General features: G+C 48.7%; 1 protein-coding gene across 2 annotated transcripts in view; it reads right to left on the reverse strand.

The window, feature by feature from the left end:
* taok3a (TAO kinase 3a) overlaps positions 1-12,811 on the reverse strand; it is a 40,778-nt gene that overhangs the window by 7,009 nt on the left and 20,958 nt on the right. For both annotated transcript variants that reach the window (XM_040196406.2, XM_078086153.1), the window contains exons 5-14: positions 12,240-12,341; positions 11,974-12,019; positions 11,292-11,388; positions 10,862-10,975; positions 9,985-10,076; positions 9,739-9,832; positions 8,007-8,088; positions 5,008-5,175; positions 4,299-4,496; positions 2,887-3,024 (exon numbers count right to left, since the gene is read on the reverse strand). In XM_040196406.2, the coding sequence (XP_040052340.2) occupies positions 2,887-3,024; positions 4,299-4,496; positions 5,008-5,175; positions 8,007-8,088; positions 9,739-9,832; positions 9,985-10,076; positions 10,862-10,975; positions 11,292-11,388; positions 11,974-12,019; positions 12,240-12,341 (1,131 nt within the window). The remainder of the gene's footprint in view (positions 1-2,886; positions 3,025-4,298; positions 4,497-5,007; positions 5,176-8,006; positions 8,089-9,738; positions 9,833-9,984; positions 10,077-10,861; positions 10,976-11,291; positions 11,389-11,973; positions 12,020-12,239; positions 12,342-12,811) is intronic.

The raw sequence follows: 12,811 nt of genomic DNA on the forward strand, positions 1-12,811 counted from the left end.
ACTCCTCAGGCCAAACATGATGGCGACTTTAGCCAAGTGCACCAGCATCCAGGAACCTTGTGCGGCATCCTACGCCCGACGGAGCCCTGCCCGCGCTGCGGCGCCACCCAGAGACCCCCACCCTCGCCGGACGACGACCCCCCCCCCCCACTGCCTCCCCTCTGCTGGGTCGGTGCGGCAGGCGTGTGAACTGTGAATGAGGCAGGCCGGCGGCGCGGGCCAACAAGAGCACAGAGCGCCTCTTTAGTCGCGCTAGCGCTAAGCGGCGGACAGCAGGTGGGTCACATGAATACCTCATTGAGAAAGAGTGAGAGAAGTTGGGGGGGGGGGTGTTAGGGTCAGCATGCAGAGAACTGAGGGGACGGGGGAGGGGAGGGGGAACAGGAGATAGAGATACTGGGAAAAGGTTCGAGGGAAGAAATAGAATAAATAAGAAAAAGAAGGGAATCGAGCGGTAGAAACAGGTGGAGGTTGAGCCCCCCCCGGCCCCCCTCCCCACACACACTCCTTAATCTGAGCTGAATCAATACCCCACTGTAACAGCAGCTCACAAGCCCAGTCACTTGCACCCCCCCCTCCCCTCCTGCATGCTGCCACAAAGGGCCAAGTCACGTCATGTGACGGCCTCTTTCACTGAAGGCTCAGGGAGGAAAAGGAGATCATATTCAGTGTGAGGCTAGTGGGGGCGAGGGGGGGGGGGGCATGCAGGCTAAAGGGTGAATAATCCGGTGAGATCAGTGGGAATTAAGCAGCTGAGTTATTCTGCTTATGTCGCGGTTGATGGTGGTCTTAACGCGGCGCCGGGAGGAGCCGGTGGGTCGGATGGAGGAAGCGCTGCTGATCTGCTCGGTGTCACGACGGATCACACGGAGCATAATGACTAAATAAGTAAGGCAGCACTCGATGGGATACCTTCTTTTTATCACATTGATGACTGTATTCCACCGGGTGTGTGGCGCCGACGGGCATGAACGGGCCCCACCGCCGCTCCTCAATAACCCCGTCCTGACAAATGCCTTTGAGGAACGTATGAGGTGCAATATTCGTTTTTGCCTCTCATTAGAGTGAGAGCGCTTTAAGCGTCACGGCCGCTTCGCTGTTTTCAAAGGAGGTCTTGCAGTGACATGAACTGTCATGAAATATGACCGAGAGAGAGAGAGAGCGGCTCTTATGTCCAAAGCTATATTTGATTGGAGAGTAGAAGAGATGCATTTGTTTAAAGCCTAAACTGCTCCTTCGTGAGGGGGGTCGGGGGGGCATTCCTTTATTTATGTGCTTTCCTTCAGATGCACCAATGTGAGGTCTGTATTCTCGTGTCTCCTTCGCCCCATAAAAGCAAATAAAATGCCCCAAAAAGTGCCTCTGGTTTATACAGCAGCCCTTTGACATTTACACACAAAATCCATCGTTGGATTATTTCCTGTCCTGTAGCCATGAAGCATTTCTAAGGCACAGCGTCTGTTGTTGACGTGCCGTCAGGTTACAGTCTGCTGAGGACGAGTCAAACGGCAGATGAGGTGGAATATCTCTCCCCCGTCTCCCTCGCCCCTTGTTGCTCTGCGTTTGCTCTTTAATCTCCCTCCAGCACTATGATTTCATCCTTGGAAGTGTGAGCAAATAAAATATCTCACTCATGAATTCGCTTCGGAGAGAAACGATGATGTCATCTCTCTCTTTCTCTCTCGGCGGCGGTTCTATCGCAGCGCACACATTGTGCTTCAGTTACACACGGCTGCCGACACGGTGCCTCACCTCAGCCGCTTACATCCGAGGAATCTCAGTTCCACTGATATTCGTCTGGAGTATATTTCCATCACGTTAAAGTGTTTGTAAACATAAGAACAGCGTTCACGAGGGGTCTTAGGTCCTAACCGTAAGGTTGGGTGTCCTGTGACCTCTGTTTGATGACAATATGAGGCTGAGAATAATGATAATAAGAAGAAGAAGAAATATCCTATCGAGGATGCTTGGTGTAGCTAGGTTGCGTTTCCATGGTAACCCGCCGAAAGACCTACCTAACTACTGGAGATCAAAGCCTGACCTAAACAAGAGTTTCACCATTAACAGACGGATTAAGTTCTCTGAATTCATTCTTCACTTGGAAATTCTAGAGCGTCTGTTTTCACTAGAAGCGATTTCCAGTAGTAATAGCGATTATCATTAAAAGTGAAACTCACACAGCCATCAGATTCAGGCTGTGATCGAGGACAGTATCCGTTGTATCCAACTCGAGGACAAAGACGCACACGTCCTCTTAAGACCTGACAGCAGAAGGGCCTCACAATTAAACCACTGGGTCATGGATGGGTAAACACACACGCTTACACATACACAACACCACAACTACTTACTAGTTACCAGAGCCGGTTACCATGACAACAGACGGAGAGGGAGAGAGAAAGAGAGAGACGTGGAGGAAGAATTCCGCCCCCTTTATCCCAGGATATAAAGTCAGATCTAAGAATGATGTATGATCAAATGCGAGAGAGAGAATGAGAGGGAGGGAGGGAGGGAGGGGGTGCGACGCGTAGTACAAGAGGAGGAAACAAAAAGGACAGAAGTGAAGGAGACGAAAGAGAAGCAGAGAAAAACAGATGCCAGGAAGAGGTGAAGAAAACGCACACAAAAGACGGAGGGAGGAATCGATATGTGCTGTGAACCAACACGGATCACATTTCTTCAGCGCGGGGACATCACCTCACATCCAGCGACCGCCGGCCACGTTCAGCCATGTTTCACCAGTAAGAAACAAAGACAACCCCCCCCCCCCCCGTGTGCTGCCACAAACGCGTTTGCGTCATTTTCCCCTCTATTTTGGGGGTGTTTGAACCAACGAGGTGAATGTTCCACATACAAACCACAGAAACAAGGACCAGTGGAACGTACCAGCGAGGCCGACTTGATGGTGGCGAAGCGGCCCTGGTTCTTGTAGTTCTGGGCCTGGCTGCTCTTGTCGGAGGAGGACGGCCTGAGCCCTTGCAGGTGGTCCCTGTGGAGCCCGTCGTCCCAGTTGTACTGATGGTCCTGCGTGGAACACACAGACATGCAAACTGAGCACACGCCGTCCCTGTGCCGTCTGAGTTGTCATCTTTTAAAAAGGACGCCTGTAATGGGCGCACGCGGGAGGGATTTTAAATCGGGGGCCAGTGTTTAGGAAGGAACTTCGTTGCCGCTGTCTGTTGCTCACCGCTCAGCCCCCCGAAGTTCTAACAACACATCGGCTGTCTGCGCGTGGAGAAACATCCTCACTCGCGTCACAAACACAAAGATGAGGAAAGGGACAAAGAGCAGGGGCGGCCCGCTCGTCGCAGATGTTTGAGTCTTGTGAGAAGCTCAGGCATTGTGTACCGAATGTGTGTGTGTGTGTGTGATGACAAAGTGTGTGCTGCTTGTTGACACGTGGACACACTCTTTGTCCTACGGCGTTCCTGACGAACTTGAAGCGATCTGCCGAACAAGTGAAGACTGTGTCCTTGGTTTCCATGGTTGCAGGGTGGGAGTAAGAGGGTTTGGGGGGGTGGGGGGGTTACGCCTGCATTTGAAAATAGTGAGAAAACCCGGAGGATGTTGGCACAGAGCAATGTGTTCTTTTCAATTTAAGAGTTCTAAAGGAAGATATTATACTAGCAGTGTGTGTGTGGAATATACACTCTGTGTTTTTTAGTACCTCTGTGTATATAAACCCCTCGGTACACGGCGGACTGGTAAAAATGTGCCCTACAGCTGAAGTACTACGTGACCAGATCAAATCAAAGGATAATTGTTGAGAAGCTAAAACATGTTTCTTCAGCTCCACTAAGAATTATTTACTGTTGCTGGAGTTCTAAACCATTCAAATCAGAAGGACACCAAACCGTAAATGGAATTCAATTTAATTTAGTGGACATGAATGCACAATGGATTGGATTTTTATATTTCTGATCTGTGAGTTTCCTAAACAGAGGCACAGGTGGTCCAGTGGTTGCTGATGCCACGTTAATTGGGTGTGTGAAGCGTGCAATGAAAACCAAACAGACGTCATTTCAGACACTATGACGCTTGTCCAGGAACACAAGGATCTGTAAACGTTAAAACAAGGCAGGGTGTGTGTGTGAAATACGCTGCTCTGGCTGTCCCAACGTTTGGACGCTCTTAAGACGGCATCGATGCAGTTTTCCATGAACGCGCGGGACCGCGAGCCGGGAGTTTAAGATGCATTGAGAAGGTCACATTCGGGACATTGTGGGCGGTTCGGCACGTTGTGGCCAGACACCACCTCCGTCCCACCAACCGACCCTTGACCCCTCCCCAACACGCACCTTCTTGGTGTGTGGGGACGACTCCAGGGTGCTGCTGTAGTCCTGCGGGTGCATGGTGGTCACGTCGGAGCAGCTGTCGTCCAGCACCTCCTGCATGCTGTTCACGCTGCTGCTGCGGCTGCCCGTGCTGACGGAGGTGCTGGGGATGGAGTGGTTGCTTCCCAGGCTGTTCATCTTACAGCTGGCGGCCTCGCTGTCCTGCGGGGGAGGAGATCCACACATATTCATAAACACGCGGTGCCACAAATCAAAATCTTCCCCCTGGAGTCATGAAATTATACATTCAACTCAATTACCAGGGGAAGGACGAATGACCTCTAGATCGCATCAGAGTCAAAGGCGTCTTTTATTGTCCATTAACCTCGTATTGCTCAGATGTGTGCGTGTTATTCTTGCTGGTTTTAATTCTAATGGAAGCGCCCGAGATGTGTTCAGACCAGAAGGCCCCCTGGTTGTGTGTCCATGATAGAATGTGTGACGTCAGGATGTCCTACTGGGCCAGAAACAAAAGGTCTGGGACAGCAGGTGAACCCTTGAGCCGCCCTGAATGGCGCCCCGTGGTGTAGGACGCCGGTGTCATGACATGTGTCAATGTCAGGCTGCAGCTGAAGGAACCCGTTTGGTGTGACGCAAAAGGGCCCGACGGCTGTGAGCTACCGCAAACTCCAATTTTTCCCCTTACGTGTGTTTGAACTGAAAATTGAGTTACCTCTTCCTCCTCCTGGCTCTCTCCCATTGGTCCGTTGTGCTTCTCCTGGTAGAGGATCTTCTTCATCTTGCGGTACTGCAGGTTGTCCAGCTCGCGCACCGCATCCTTGGTCCTCTGGATGAGGTCGATGAGAATGCGCGGCGAGCGTTCCCGACGTACAAAATCATGCTGCGCGGAGAAGAACGCGGGTTAGACATTGAACACATCTGGTGGTTGGAGGACCTAAAGGTTTTAGCCCTCTGTCCACCCTTGAAGAGCTTAGGAATAGTTTTGAAGGACATCTAATGACCACTTGACAGCCGTCTACTTCGGTCTTATTTCAATGAGCAGCACCACCGGGGGCCGTCACTAGAGGGCGCCTGTGGGTCGTCCTGCTGTCCCAGTGCTCCTCATCCTCCACGCGGAGCATATGGGATCTGTGCAAGAACGTCCATCAAATCCATTTTCCACAAGCACTCTTAATCCTTTTCATTCCTGTGGAGTCTTTACTGTATTCGCCTCGGCACCAAGTTAATGACGGCTTCCAAAATAATTGCTGTAATGAAAGCGTGTAAAATGCCGCTAATTAATTGAGGGGTTCCAGTCTTTATATTCGATTTTTTTTTCTAGTAAGCTTACAAACATCAGTCGCTCTGGAAAGAAGATTGTATTTAAGGGAATTGTTGGAATTTAATCTGTGGGACAGAAAAGTATCTAGACCCCCTTTGTTTAAAAACTGGATATTAGCAAGTCAAAAGTTCCTACAACAAAGAAATAATTGTTCAATAAATAATTATGAAAACGTGATTACTCCATGGTATTTTCAATCACTGATATAAATCACATTAAATCTCAGTAAGAAGCCAAATTTGATGGAGGTGGGGGTGTTATGCTTTTACGTAATTGTTTATTTTGTGTTGCGTAACCGGCAGGTCACAGTGGGTGTGTGGGGTTGGTGGGGGTCAGGTAGGAATGAGGGGGTGAAGATGAGTGTTGCTCTTTTAAAAAAAAAAAATATTCCATTTGGCCGAGAACTGTACTCTCATCAAGATAGAAAAATAAAACACTCTCCTCACCCCCACACACACACATTCACACCACCCCTTAGTCACTCTCATTCATAAAATATTGTGTGGTTGAAATGTATGAACGTCAGAGTGCAGGACTAAAATATATATACTGTATGAAAATCTTTCAGGTCTATTTCCGGCCGTCCTCCTCCCCATGTGAGCGATGCTGCTGCGATGGGTTAGTCAGGACGCCGGGGGAATGACATCACGCTCTGAAAATAGAGACGGCAGCGATTTGTCCCGTTTTCTGACGGACGGACACCAGAGCGCGGGTGGTTGGCCTCCTCCGTCCCACCGCCTCAGATTCTGCACTGGTTTAGGAGGGCGCCGTTGGGACGGGGCGAAGGCGTCTTCGGTTTATGGATTAGATTCTTCTACCAGAAATATGAACCCATCCTCAGAGATCCCCCCCCCCGTTGTGATGTTAAATGCGGCACATTCAATATTTTTACAGTTCACTTTATTTATTATACTTGTTTCTTCCATGTTTGTGGTACCTGCTCTGCTTGAATCCACCACGTTTACTCATTAAGGGAGCAGAGGTGACGGAGAACACGGCCAACACGCTGCATGTATGAAAGGCAGAGCTCAACATTTGTTCTCTTTGCCGTCGACAGTTAGACGAGATGAATCGATATAGCGGGAGCGTCTGGTTAGCTTAGCTTAGCACGAAGACTGGAAACAGCTGACCCGACTCCACCTCCGTATCGTACAACAAACGCCGTCAATATTCTCATCCGACCGTCCGCAAGAAAGCGTATCGACTGGAAAAGTTATTTTTCAAGAAAAGGAAAAAAATCCATCCACTAGTTCAAGCCTCTCAAATCAATTGAGAGAATTAGAACGCATTGTTTCGTGCTATGGGAATCTGTTTGGGGAAATTCTCGTGTTGCACCTGATATATCTGGAGTTTGTGGTTGATTTATGGGAAAAAAGAGAAACCTCCAAAGACCCAAACAACCAAGAGGACATTTTTGGACTGTTTTTGCTGAAACGTATTGAGTACTTATATGAGCGGGTCATTATTTTGTTATTTTCATAAATACAGTTATTCAGGGAGAGCGTTTGTTTAACTTGAAGCCTGGATAGACACACAGATTAGTGACCTGATTTCCCCTTTAAAAGAGCTTGGGGGGGTCTATGTTTGTGCATTGAGAGAATTTTGTGTGTCTAAGAAGAGAAAGCGGTGTATTAATCATGAGCCAACACCCCCCCGCCCCCCCCAGCCTTCACTATAACGCAGCCTTTTCGACACTGATCTCAAGTCTGTTTGGTACTTATCCCGCTTTCATGTTTTTCGGGGGATTTAGGTCAGAGGGTTTTGGGAAAAGCGCATCCCGAGCCGAGCGTGGAACCCATCCAGAGTCGCTTATTTAACCGTCGCCTTGCTTTACACCCTCAGGTGGGGGGCAGGTGTGAAAACTTCCCCCTCAAGCTCCGGCCAACAACATTAACCTCTTAGCGGGCCGATCGGATTACCTGTTGGTCACACAAACAAAGAGATCGCGGATACACTTTGCTGCCTTTCTATAAATGCTTGTGTCCAATGCAAATGATGAGCGTGTTCACGCTGTCGACCAAGCACAAGTGCGTCTGTTGTGGTATCAGGCCGAGGAGGTTTGCATGTACATTTTCTGATAAATAAAAATAGTTAATAACAATAATGGAGCACCTGGTGGCGCCGGGGTTAAATCTCCAAACATGCACCCAGATATTGACTTTTGTTGCACGTCCCTCCCCATCGCTCTCACTCTGCCCTCGTTCCCTGACATCTATCCAATGTCGTCTCCACAAACAACAAGCAGAGCGGTGTGTGTGTGTGTGTGTGTGTGTGTGTGTGTGCGCTTGAGTCGTGGGTGGGTGGGAGTGACTCATCCACATGGCTCAGGAACCGAGCGAGACAGGAAGTGAGGTCACAGCTGGAGGGATCACAGAGGAAAGCCCACTCACTCGTAGCAGCTCCCCCGAGGAGGGTCTGTCCTGAGGAATTTTCAGTAGGCAGTAGTCGACGAAGCTCCGGAAGGGGTCCGACCTGGATGGAGAGAGCCGGGAGCGAGTGAGTTCTCGGGGTTTTAAAGAGGGAATAAGTTAAGCAGAAACAGACAATCCAATTATAGGCCTGACCGCCAGTGAACGTTTAACTCCATGCGTTTATCGTAGGGATGAATTAAAGCGGAACACAATCCTAAATAATCTCTCTGTGCGTCCCGATGCAGGAACCATCTATGGATTGTGTGAAAATGTGGAGCGATAATCACATAGGAGCCACTGGCGATGTGGAACACACAAACACTGACACAGCGTGTGTGTGTGTGTGTGTGTGTGTGTGTACTTTGTGTGCTGAAGTTTGACTACAGAGACGACGTCTCTACGAGTCTCATCTGGCGGGATGCTGCCTGCGCCTCGGGCGCCGCTGGCGCTCCTCCAAAAATACCACCGCCGTGCGCCGGCCCGCACGGAGTCGCTCCAAGCCGACGCGGGTTTCACAACTTCCTTTCCCCGGCGCGCTCACAGGCGGAAAGACAGGAGTCCACCCGCCTCGTGCTTCTGATGACCTTTCACCCCGGCCCGAGGCTCGAGGTTCTTGTAAACGTACGAGGCGACGCAGACACGACGCGGCTTAACATTTGGTGCGTGTTGCAGCCCCCCCCCCCCCCCCCCGGGTAGAACCGCACCTCACGGGCAAATCAAAAACTACGAGGCTTGGTGGAATATTTGCTGCCTCGCTCATCCTCTCTTCTGCTGTTAAATACGGTGACCTAATCCCACATTCCTTCCCCTTTTATCTCCAGGTTTGTGCAAGTGAAATAATAATGAGGATGGAATATTTACTGCTTCCTTGAGTACATATAACGTGTATTAGTTGGGTGGGGTGTTTAGCTTGGAATACACAGTAAGTGTTAATGTGCATTAGATGCCCGTCAAGCCGTAATGAATGCCCATGATGTTATGAATAGCCAAAAAGATAATGATTTAAAAGCACAAGCAATCTGGCTTATTCATTAAAAAAAGGTGCCTGTGAACCATGTGGCTGGGATGCTTTTGCTAAGAGCTCTTTAAAAGCCGCGGCCCAAAATCAAACTGTTTTGTTTACATCCACACTCTCCAGAGAATCTATTATCGTCCACAATCAAAAGCCGTTATGCTGAGGACAGCGAGAAAGTATTGGCGGTTTTCCCGTAATACTTTAAGAACAAAGGAGCAGCCTAGTTAGCGCGGCAAACACAAGAAAATGGAATAAAATTAGAATAATCACGCTGCTTCTTTTAATATCGATATATACGTGAGACTGTTCCTTAAAGGCCAGCTGGGGCGATGCAGAGTTCTCAGCGTGTTACTTCTGTAGAGGTTTCCCAGGTAATTACATAAGAGACTCAGTGTGACCTCGCACCAGGCGCGTTGCAGGGGTCAGAGGCCGTGCAGATCAACGCCGGGACGTCTTACGCTGACTGAGCCCGGATCGGATTGAGCCTTAATGTTCACGGGTGAGTGGAAGTATTTTATCAGCAGTGCCACTGGATTTTGTTGTTGTTGTTGTTGTTGTTTTCTTAGCCCAAATAAAAAAAATCACCAATTTTTAAAAAAACATTTTGTCGTGTGTCAGTTTCACAGATTAAGAATATCTTTGTTTTTTAAACCGATGACAGCATGGTAATATTTGGGAGGTGGGTTTTAAACTCACCACTCGTTGGACTGTAGCGTGGGAGAGTCGTTCTGTGCGATGTGATATAAGGCACTCATGGCATTCATGTTGAACAAGGGGGGTTTGCGCTCCGCTGAAATAAGAAAAGATGGCGAGAAGTCAGAAGGAAGGAGAGAAGAGCGATGTTCCACTTACACAATTAAGAATAAGCTTCTCCTTTAATGAGGCACCAACTTCATGGGTCTATAAAGGCCTAATTTGACCAGTAGGTCGACGCATCCTCACCGAGCTCAATACAGGTGATCCCCAGCGACCAGATGTCCACTTTCCCCTCGTACTGGCCCTCGTCCATGGCTAGGATCACTTCTGGGGCCATCCTGAGGACACGAGGACACACACACACACACGGACACACACACACACACACACAGTTTATTAAGTATGTGGGGGGAAAAATCCATGAAAATGTTATAATCTGCTAAGCCTCTCAGAGCTTTTAAAGACTCTGGTGTGCTGTGATAGCAGCTCAGTTTTAGGGAAATATGAATGTGTTTCTGTAAACGGGGAGTGGGACAACTCGTGTGTGTGTGTGTATTTAACAGAACATCCGAGACAAACTTGTGCGCTGCTGGCTTTTGGCATCATGAGTCCATCGCTCGTCCATCGGTTTACGTAATGACTTTCATTCACCATTAAAAGCTGCAGGAAGCGTGTGAGTGAGTATTATGGAGTGGAAGGTAAAGCTGCGGATTTCTATATGAGAGCGGACACCCGTTATAACCATGTAATAGATAGGACTTTCCTCAAACTGAAGCCTTTTTCAGAGGGAATTGGAAAGATGGACATTCTTCATTCTTGAAGTGCCGAAGTTAAGGAAACTTCTTTCAAACTTTCCTACGTAACCTCACGTACACACAACATGAAAACATAATGCCTCAGTCCATGCTGACGGAACAAAAAACAGACTATAAAGCCATGAAAGCAGCAAAGGTGTGCAAAACATTTATGTAATTATCTGAAGTGTGTTATGACAGTAAAGAAATATAATAAGAAATATACCCCCAAAATAGTTTAGTTCAAGCTAGTCTCAGCACATGTAGTGGTGTGTGGGGTCCGCGCTGTGTGTGTCTCTCCGTGTGCACCTGGTCCCGGTTATACTCACCAGTAAGGTGTTCCCACAAAGGAGTTGGCAGGTGAGGCAATGGAGGCGGAGCCAAAGTCAGCCAGTTTGACCTGACCCAGCTCGGTCAGCAGGATGTTACCAGCTTTCACATCTCTGGGTGAGGAGGAGGAGGAGGATGAAGGGGGAGAAGGCTTTGAGCAGGTTCCAAAGGACCATTAACGCATTATGCGTGTCTATCCAACTTGAGTGGTCGCTGGGGCAGTTTACTTATGGATGAAATATGTTCATTTAAATGGCTGTTATTTACTTTTTACAATGAAATGAAAACCATTGATGTCACGGCGCAATCAAAGATGCAATAAAGGGAGAACTCCTCCCCCCCCACCCCTCCCTCGTCTGCCTTATCTTGTTTAAGTCACTGCATGTTCCTGATGGAAAATGTTTGGAACCAGGAAACACACCCACTCACCTGTGAATCATGTTGTGGGAATGTAGGTAAGCCAGTCCCAGCAAGGCACCATGGGTAATGGCAGCAATTTCCAACTCTTGCAGCGGTTTCTTATGAACTTGAGGAGAAATTGGTACAGCGGAGATGAGTATTTGCCCTTTACATGAAGAATGTGAAAGAGCTGTTCTACACAGAGACCTTCATCATGAATAAAGCATTTGTAGAAAGTTCTGAAGTGCCTGATCAAAGTCCCAATGGGACCGATCTGTTCATCTGATACAGCAGTGAGAAAGTAGTCTCTTGGCATCTGGCATATGGACCACACGGCCTCTGAGGCCGGCTCCCTGTGGACTGCTAGCCCAAGCAAAAAAGGTCACAGCAGAACTCAGGGAGGCAGAGAACAGGTCAGCGCCAACTGTGGCGACTACGTCAGTGACGGGTGCACACGTAGGTGCTTAAAATAACACGGGCCGTTCAGGTCTGGAGCGCTCTGACAGCTGAGGAGGTTAAGATTTAAAAACAAGTAGTTAAGATGGGGACATCGATAGTTCCTTCCATCAGTGTGAAACAAAGTGGTAAGAACATGTGTGGAGCACTTAGTCTTTTTTAATGTTTCTAGGTAGATGAAGTCATGAATTATCTAAACGTGTGTGTGTGTGTGTGTGTGCGTGCGTGCACGGTAAACATGAATAAATACACTCACCCTCTAGTAGGTCTGATGCGGAGCCCAGGCAGTACTCCATCACCAGCTGAAACAGAACACGGTTACAGCTGAATCACTCCTCCAATAAGTAGATAAATAATCAGTGCTCCAAAGCAGAGGGGACGGGGACCGACGGCAACAAGTCGAAGACAACGAGGCAAAGGATTCAGACAAAGAGGACGGGAAGAAAAAAGATAAAACAAACCATGTGGAAAGACTGAAACAAAGAGCGGAACAAAGGGAGACGTGGACACGGATCCACTAACCCAGGCGGTGTTGTCCTTCAAGTAGCAGCCTTTGTACTCGATCGTGTTGGGATGTCGCAGCTGTCCCAAAAACTTGACCTCCTTGATGATGTCCTGCCACTTCTGCCGAAAAACACAACAAAAAAAACAAAACAAGCTGAGACACAGGGATGGTTTTAATGCACTGCAGGTTAACCGTGGCTTCACCGTGGCAACCGCTCAAACAGGCGCGGTGAACTTTACGCATCCGTCAGCATTGTGTGTAGACACACAGGAAGCGCTGCACCGACGAGCACATTATGAAGACGCAGAGACTGAGATCTGGATCCGAGGATTAACCGAAGCGTTGGCTGGTCAGGGACGTTGTCGTGGATGAGCGGCATCAGGAGGATGAGGAGACAGAAGGAAGTCTACTAAACCACAGAGGCCTTTAGCTGAAGGGTGAGCGTGATCACAGAGGAAGCCTTCTGAAATATTCTGGTGCGTAAGCTTCTTTTGGCGGTGCACGAGGGAGGCACCTGCCCCCCCCTCCCCTTCCTCCCCCACCCGGAACTTTGCATCTGGCTTGTGAGTAACTATTTGAAACTATTTTT

Source organism: Gasterosteus aculeatus, chromosome 13 (assembly GCF_964276395.1).
Source record: "Gasterosteus aculeatus chromosome 13, fGasAcu3.hap1.1, whole genome shotgun sequence".
Classification (NCBI taxonomy): Eukaryota; Metazoa; Chordata; class Actinopteri; order Perciformes; family Gasterosteidae; genus Gasterosteus; species Gasterosteus aculeatus.